The sequence below is a fragment of the Elephantulus edwardii genome, unplaced genomic scaffold (genome assembly GCF_000299155.1).
Source record: "Elephantulus edwardii isolate Elephantulus edwardi_28Jun2011 unplaced genomic scaffold, EleEdw1.0 scaffold00027, whole genome shotgun sequence".
In the NCBI taxonomy this organism is placed as follows: Eukaryota; Metazoa; Chordata; class Mammalia; order Macroscelidea; family Macroscelididae; genus Elephantulus; species Elephantulus edwardii.
Window position 1 is genome coordinate 5,744,365 of NW_006399777.1, and position 8,870 is coordinate 5,753,234.

Genomic DNA, 8,870 nt, shown 5'->3' on the forward strand with positions numbered 1-8,870 from the left:
GGGGGGGGATTGTGTACCAGGGAGGGAGTCTTTTTTTTACTTTTGAAAGAGAGGAGAGAACTGGGAGGCGGGGGGAGAGGGCTGGGCGGGTAGAGAAGTGCAGCAATGAATGAATGGAAATCCAGAATCTCTGTAAATGTTCATTAAAATTATTTTTTTAAAAAAAGAATATGAAACAACATATGTCTGGCTGGTATATATAGCGGTATGTAGTTATTAAGTTTATAGAGTTTCTGGAGGAAGCTTTTTTGGAAGTGGATGCCACTCCTGCTTCCAAACCTGTTTAATTCTGGAAACCCACACAATACAGGCCCAAGGACCGCAGGCCCAAGGGCCCAAGAGCCTTTTTAAATACAAGGCCAAATCTTATCAGCTCACACTCTAATGCGATCAATAGCCACACCCTAGTCAACCCCAAACCAGAAAATACACCTTTGCAGAATCCAGCTGTGGATAATACGAAGGTATACAAAAATAGTTTTATAAGTCAATCAGAAAAAAGTAGAAAACTCAGATAAGTGGATAAAAAAATTATTAAAAAATAGATTTTTAAAACTCAGATAATAAACACATTAAACAGTGTTTAACACTATTTTTCATCAAAGGTATGCAAATTAAAGTACAATTAGATACTATTTTGCTCTCACAAGAAAGTCTTTTTAAAGGTATTGACAATACCAAGTATTTGAGAGGATGGAGAACCTTACGCAGTCCTGCAGAAATACTGAGAGTGTCAATTGGTGCAATTTTTTCAGTATCTATCAACTCTAAACATAATTCTATTTTGTGACTCAATAATTTGTCTCTTATACATATGCTTTGTAGGAATGCATAGTATGCTTTTAGAGAAAGCTTTCTGGTGAAAATCAACCCCCAGTGAGGACTCTTCTGTTGAAGCATCATTGGTATGAAAAGACTGAGGATGCTCTTAACAGTCAGTACTTTTCTGGGTCCTTCATCCGCCATAAGCTGTTTTGACATGATTTTATTGGACCACACAGATTAAGGCACTCACAAACATAGGCTGCTCTTAAGATGCCTTTACATGGGTCTTGAAATTCATCATTTAGGAAATTGGTGTCTTTATGTTTCTCATTTTGTCTTGGGATTTTTTTTTTCTTCACTACTGTTGTTGTTGTTGTTATGTACCGTCGAGTCATTTGCGACTCATAGCGACCCCATGTACAACAGCCCTAAACCCAATCTCACTGCTTCTGACATACCCATCCCGATTATCCCAGTCACTGAATCAATCCACGTCATAGAGGGTCGTCCCCTCCTGCGCTCTCCCTCTACCCTCCCAAGCATGATGTCCCTCTCCAAAGACATGTCTCTCCTTACAACATGTCCAAAGTATGTCAGACGAAGCCCCAGAATCCTTGCCTCCAAGGAGTAGCCTGGTTTAACCCTCTCCAGGATGAATCTGTTTGTTTTCCTAGCAGTCCATGGTACATTCAATACTCTTCTCCAGCACCACAGCTCAAAGGCATCAATTCTCCTTCTATCCTCCCTAGTCATTGTCCAACTCTCTGATGCATAACAAGCAATTGCAAATACCATGGCCAGTATCAGGCGCACCTTAGTCTCCAGAGAGACACCATTGCTCCTGAGTACTTTAGAGAGGTCCCTAACAGCAGACTTTCCCATCGTGATACGCTTTTTGATTTCCTGACTGCTGGTGCCAAGAGTGTTGACCGTGGAGCCGAGCAAACTGAAGCTGTGAACAATCTCAATCTCTTCACCATTCATCCTGATGCTGCCCATTCGTCCAGTGGTGAGAATCTTTGTCTTCTTGACATTGAGCCTCAGTCCACACTGAAGGCTGCAGTCCATGACCCTCTGCAGCAAGTGCATGAGGTCCTCCTCAGTTTCAGCAAGCAGAGTTGTGTCATCTGCATAACGCAGATTGTTGATAGATCTTCCACCAATCCTGACGCCACACTTCTCATAGAGCCCAGCCTGTTGGATAATCTGCTCTGCATACAGGTTGAAAAATTTTTTTCAAAAAATTTTTTGGAAACTATTGCTTGTCCTTTTGCTTTCCTACCAATTCTAGGCTCTGACATTTTCCATACCTTTTCTTCACTACTAGCCACCAATAACCTAAGGGTATTTATAGCAAAGAGTGGAAAATGTCAGAGCCTAGTATTGGTAGGAAAGCAAAAGGGCAAGCACTATTTTTCAAAATCTGAGCTCTCCACTCTTTTTATGTCAGAGGTAACAGCCTGATTTGAACTCAGATGGCACTCCAGAAAAGTTGGCTAAAGAAATCAGTAATGATATTTAATTGCTGTAGTGTATATACTGTAGAAGAACAATGTTTGTTCAAGAACCAGGTAGGAAAGGAGGGAAGAGGGGAGGGGGGGCGGAGAAAGAGAGGGAGAGAGAGAGAGAGAGAGAGAGAGAGAGAAGGCAGTTCTATGGGACTGTCACCTTTTTCTTTTCTTTTTTTTCTCTCTCTCTCTCTCCAATTTGTGATCTGGTTTTATTCTTCTATTCCAATTGTTGCGATTCCTTCAAAGACCTGATATAGAGGTGAAATATTACAAAATTCATCCTATACACGACTCCTACACAAAGAAAAACAGCCGCCCACACACTCAGCAGGGTTGGCAGGCAACGTCAAGTATTGTACTCATCGAGTTTGCTGGGAGTGAAAGGGAAAGTGGATGATATTTTCCAAACTGACCTGGATATTGGAGTTCCTGAGTCACAGTGCCATTGCACATGGAATGATTTGCCTTGACAGGAACATACACTCTCTGCCAGAGTCAAAACGATAACTGGTGACAGAGAGACTATAATGACTTCGCGAAATGAAAAACTATGAACCAGTGTTTCATTTTTTAACTACAGTACTTAGAAGTATTTTCCTATGCTGAAATGAGACTTTGAAATTACAGTGACTCAGTCATAGAATAGCACTTTCCAGCACCACTTATGAATGCTACAATTAATCCAGTAATTCATTTTATTGATAATATACAATTAGGATGCTAAATGATCTGAACATATTACTTCTCTTACTTTAAGTGCTTTACACAGATTATAATTAAGCAAAGCAAAGTTAAAATCATACACATAATTAAGGAAAGCAGTGTTAAAATAAATGGAATAAAATTGTTCTCAGAACTCCGCTTAATCTCCCTGAAAGGACTATTACGAACTTTTAAAAATGGTAGAGCTTTCAAATGTTCAGCCCATAAGTGTATTAACGAAGCCTGAAATTGAGATTTCATTTCTTTGCCTTGGAGCAGAAACACTTCTTTTTTTTTTCTGGCTAGTATTATCACAAACAGAGGTCTTCTGTTCCAAATAAAATATTGAAGCATTAGAAATTCCAAAACTACAGAAAAAAATGAACCTCTCTTTAGAATGTCCCTAGAACCACTCAACACTAAATTGTTAAGCAATGTGCATCTTACTTGGGCTGCATTTGACCTTTAAGGAGACCTTTCAACCTCTCTGTTAGCAATGATCTGGATTTACACGTACTTATCTGTGCTGTTTTGTTCATAGATGTTGTTGACTCAGATTTCAACTCATAGCGAATCCATTTGTCAGAGCAGACTTAGTAGGTTGCAATGTTTCCCATAGACACCCCCTCCCTCCCCACACACACATCTAGAGAACAAACAGGTCTCTCCTGGAGAGGGTGAACATAAGTTGCTCCTTGGAGGCAAGGATTTTAAACTCCATCTCACATACTTTCGGCATTTTGCTTGGAGGGACCAGTCCTTAGAGAAGGACATCACGCTTTGAAGGGTGGAAGGTCAGTGTAAGAATGGAAGACCCTAGAAGATGGATTGACAGAGTAACTGTTGCAAAGGGATCACATGTGTCAGAGACAGGAAAATTGGCTTAAGATAGGGCAAGGTTCTGAGCTATCCTGCATGGGGCCACTGTGAGTTGTAGGAGACTTGATAATACACAACAACGACAACAGTCCTTCCCAGAGCATATTATCACATCTTTCTCCAGTAGAGCCAACAAAGGATTCTACCTTCATCTTTTTGATTAGCAGACAAACTCTTCACCAATGGGCCACCACAGCTGCTTGCATGTAGAGGACATCTATTCCTTGAACATTCCTTGAATTTCTTTGATAGAAAAGTAATTTCCCACAAGAGCAACCCTGTTTGAGTGGCTGCTAGAGAAAACCTTAAACTTGAACCCTTTGGCCAAGATTTTATCCCATTCATGGTTTGCCAGGCTGTCTGGAAATCTATGACAATACTTTTCAAACTCCAGGAGAGAATTAACATTAAGTTGAGCACCTATGATTTTTCACACATACCTTGAGTCACTTTTGAGAAAATATGGTGGTTCTTTTAATCTTCAAATAGTCCTGTAACAAGATATTATTATCATGTTCATCTAATCTAGAAGAAAATAGAATCCAAACAATGGAATTGTTTTTCAACAAAACTGCTATTGTTGTTGTTAGCAGAGACTGTGAGCAGTAGACTTGACCTTAACTCTATCCTGTGCCATCCTCACAATCTCTAAGATCCCTGATCCCACTGATACAGTCACTGTAGCAGTTCACCTCTTGGAGGGTCTTTTTCTCTCTTCTGATCCTCCACTCCCAGCTTGATGTCTTTTTCCAAGGAACATGCCCAAAGTGTGTGAGATGAAGTTCCTTCAACCTTGTGGATTAAGGACTGTCTTGGTTGCACATCCTCTGAGACGGACATGTTTGTACTTTGGGCAGTCAATAGAATACTTAGCTAGCATTCTTCTCCAACACCACAATTCACATACTTCAATCCTTCTTCTGCCATCATTAATCATTGGCCAACTTTCACATGCATAAGAGCAATTGAAAAATACCATGGCTTGACTGTCGTAAAATGAGACTGACATCGGGGTTGAGGGGAGATTGTTAATGATGGGATAAATGATGTATGCTGCACTGAAACAGATGAGGGAGAGAACTGTTTAAAAGGGATATATGATTAAGTATTATTGTCGTGACAGGAGTTCAGAACGAAGGCTGCATCATGGAGTGGACCTGTGGGGAGGGATTGTATAACAATGAAATAATTTTTCTTTTACTTTTCAAAGAGAAAGAGCGAATTGGCAGGGAGGAGTGGGCAGGGAGAAAAGTGCAACAATGAATGAATCAAAATCCAAAGTCTCTGTAAACTTTCATTAAAATTAATTTTTAAAAAAACTCAAAACCCCACAAAATTAAAAAAAGGAAGAAAATACCATAGCTTAGATGATGTGTACCTTAGTCTTTCTTTTTTTTTTATTTTTCAAATTTCATTATTTTGTGTGTGTATAGTCAAATCTGATCTGACTGGTACAGGAGGAGATTGCCCCTCCTTCTCCAGCAGTGCATCTGATGGATTTGAACCTGCATGCATCTGGGATTACAGTGCAGCTTTTGCCACTAGGCCCCCAGAGCTCCTCTGCAACTTAGTCTTTAAACAGATCTTTTCTCTTTAACAGTTTGGAGAAGTTCTTGACAGTGGATTTTCACACTGTAATACAATTTTTAATGTCTTGCTCACCAGTACCATGGATGTTGATGGTGGATCCAAGTAAAATGAAATGAGTGAAAGCTCAGATTTTTTTCCATCTGTCAGATGCTGCCTATTGGCCCAGTGGTGGGAAATTTTGTTTTCCTTATGTTGAGGTGTAATCCATATTTAAGACTGTTTCTTCCACAATTATTTCAAGTCCTCTTCACTTTCAGCAAGTAAGGTTGTGTCATCCGCATAAGAAAGGTTGTTGATGAGTCTTGTTCCAATCTCTGTTGCCACATTCCTCTTCAAATAGCCCAGCTTCTCAAATAGTTTGCTCAGCGTATGCATATGTAGCAAGGATAAAACCCCAGACATATTTGTCCAGAATTATGCTCATGTAAATTTAATTATGCCCACATTTCATTGTATTCATGCAAAACCTCATCCTAGACCAAGAAGCTGTTGTCTGAACAGAACAGCGTAGGGCGGTGTGGTTAAAATAAGGAACCATATTTAAGTATTTAAACCATATGAACCTCAGTTTCAGACTGTTCAGAAAAGTCTAAAATATGTTTTAGTACTTTTATTAGTAGAGATGCATGTCCTAAAATTAAGAAGATAAACACATATCCTAAAACTAATTTAAAGTGATGGTTCTGAGAGGTGAAACAAATATTCCATAGAAGCTAACAAGATAGTATACTGTGGTGGTGGTGGTGGTGGTGGTGGTGGTGGTTCTGGTTGTGGTGATGTGCCATCGAGTCGGAACCAACCCATAGCTGACCTTCCAGCAGGCTTTCAGAGGCAGGTAATCCCACGGGAGAAGACTGCCCATCTTTCTCCCACAAAGCAGCTGGTGGGTTCAAACCACATGCTCTTGGGATTGCAGCACAGCTTCTCACTATGCTATGATCTAAAAATAACACTCTTCACTGTTAAAAGCTCTAAAACTCATTTAGAGTTTTAGTCTAAAACTCTGCTGAGTCAGAACTGACTCACAGCTGACCTTCCGTGGGGTTCCTGAGGCTGTAAATTGCACGGGAGGAGATAGCCCACCCGTCTCCCTCGGAGCAGCTGATGGATTTCAACCACCAGAGAGGGTTGGCCTTTAAATTAGCAGTGCAACTCCCAGAAGACAAGCAGTGCATCTCTGCATAGAATGAAAAACCAAAGTTTGTCAGATCTGGAATGGCAGTTAAGAGATAAAGTGAGACTCAAAGAAGACTATTTCATATATGATTGAGTGTTATGAGAGATAATTTTACTCTGATCAAGCTATTCCAAATCCAAATGGCCACATCAGGATACATTCTGTTCACAAAATGTTTGCCCCCAGATACCCACACCGTAATAGCTGTGTCAGTCTGGCCACATAGTCATGCTTTTCTCTGATCTAGAGTATTTGGACTGAAATTAAGCATAAGAGGTGGGTCCCTCTCTTTTATTCCCCTCCCGTTACGTACTGTTCTGTCCTCTCTAGCCTTGATGCACGCCCTGGTGTTTGGGAACGTGACGGCGATCATACAGCGGATGTACTCGAGATGGTCCCTCTATCACACAAGAACCACTGAGCTGAAGGACTTCATACGCGTCCACCACCTGCCCCAGCAGCTGAAGCAGAGGATGCTCGAGTATTTCCAAACCACCTGGTCAGTCAACAATGGAATCGATTCCAATGAGGTAAAGCGCCTTTCTCACGTGGAGAACCCATATTCTAAGGTGAAGGCAAGGAGCTTGAATGCAGGTCTTAGACATGAAGAACACACCTCCCAATTTATTAACCTCTTTATTTTCCAATTTTCTCAAGAAGCTCCATCCAGCTTTATTCATCCATTTGGACTGACGTTTTCATGATGCCTCTGCTAAGTGACCTGTGATTTAAACTAACTTGCTAGTTTGGATACTCATATAGACTTTTAGCTAAATTATTTGGAGAAGACAGTTCTGTTTGAAGGAGGCAGTTTTATGATACTCACTGATATAATCTTGCAACACAGTAAGGTCCTAGGTATGACTTATATGACTTATGTACATAAGAATGCATGAATTAAAAGATGGCTTCTTGTCCTTTAATATTATATATATTAGGCCTTACTTTGAAATGATTCAGCCAGGCTCTACTTGCAAAAAAATTCTTCCTCACATTTCCCTTCACTTCTTGCACATGCAGCTTGTGAATCATTGGAAACAGCTTGAAACATGCCTGCCCCCCCTTTTTTCCCATTAATTCAGGGCTAAAGGGGGGAGGGTGGCGGGGATATTGTGGGGTCAGGTAGAGAAATGGTTACTCATAGGGTCACACAATTTGATGGGTAGAGGGAGGAGTGGGTGAAGCAAATGGGAAAGATTCAGTGTGAAAAACAATGTATATGAACTTTGTAAATAAACTAGCATAAAATAAAAATGTTCTTTAAAATAGAAAATACAGGGATAATTTAAAATTGTATTCCCATTGTTTGGGTATAGCTACAAATTCTACTTAAAAACAAACCTAGGAACACGTCACATTCATAATTCAGAATTATGCCCTACTTAGCTTAAGGAAGCTAAAGTTTACATCTAAAATCAACCAAGTTTACATATATACATGTTTTCCAAGAGGTGTTATCTGTGGGCTTCTAAATGTCCCAAACCACCCTAGCAAAAAAAAAAAAAAGTAGCATATAAATCAAGTAGTCATTCCACCTACCGAACCAGGCTTCAACACTTACCAAAGTATTTTATTTCTTTCTTAATATGATCCTAGCTGTCAGGGAAAGAGGCCCTGATTCCAGATCCTCTATTCTTAGTAGGAGTCTAAGAGAAAGAGACCACAGTAAGTTTTATGTTTTGAATCCAGCATCCTTTTTTAATCCTGTCTCTTTCTTCAGATTCTCATTAACTTACTGCTCAGTAGCACATAGAACAAAATCTCTCACCAGGAAAATAATGCCCTTCCTTTCTGTACATTTGTTGATTAAACAATAAGAAACACCCCAACTTGATGTCCATCTTGTTCGACAGCTCTTGAAAGACTTTCCAGATGAGCTGCGCTCGGACATCACCATGCACTTGAACAAAGAAATCCTGCAGTTGTCCATCTTCGAGTGCGCCAGTCGGGGCTGCCTCAGGTCTCTGTCTCTGCACATCAAAACCTCTTTCTGTGCCCCGGGGGAGTATCTGCTGAGACAAGGGGATGCTCTGCAAGCCATCTACTTCGTGTGCTCTGGCTCCATGGAGGTCCTGAAAGACAGCATGGTGCTGGCTATTCTTGGTAGGTCTAAGTCAAAACAGCTCTCTGAAATTTTATCCTGGAGCGTCAGTTAAAAAGCTAAAAATGAGAAGGGGGGACTGCTACTAAAAGTAGTAAAATTAGAGATGACTATTTGGATTCAATATGTGTTTATAAATACAGAA

General features: G+C 40.3%; 1 protein-coding gene across 1 annotated transcript in view; it reads left to right on the plus strand.

Moving 5' to 3' along the window:
- KCNH8 (potassium voltage-gated channel, subfamily H (eag-related), member 8) overlaps positions 1-8,870 on the plus strand; it is a 427,975-nt gene that overhangs the window by 345,429 nt on the left and 73,676 nt on the right. Inside the window, exons 9-10 of the mRNA XM_006883339.1 lie at positions 6,955-7,154; positions 8,478-8,727. Of these exons, the coding sequence (XP_006883401.1) occupies positions 6,955-7,154; positions 8,478-8,727 (450 nt within the window). The remainder of the gene's footprint in view (positions 1-6,954; positions 7,155-8,477; positions 8,728-8,870) is intronic.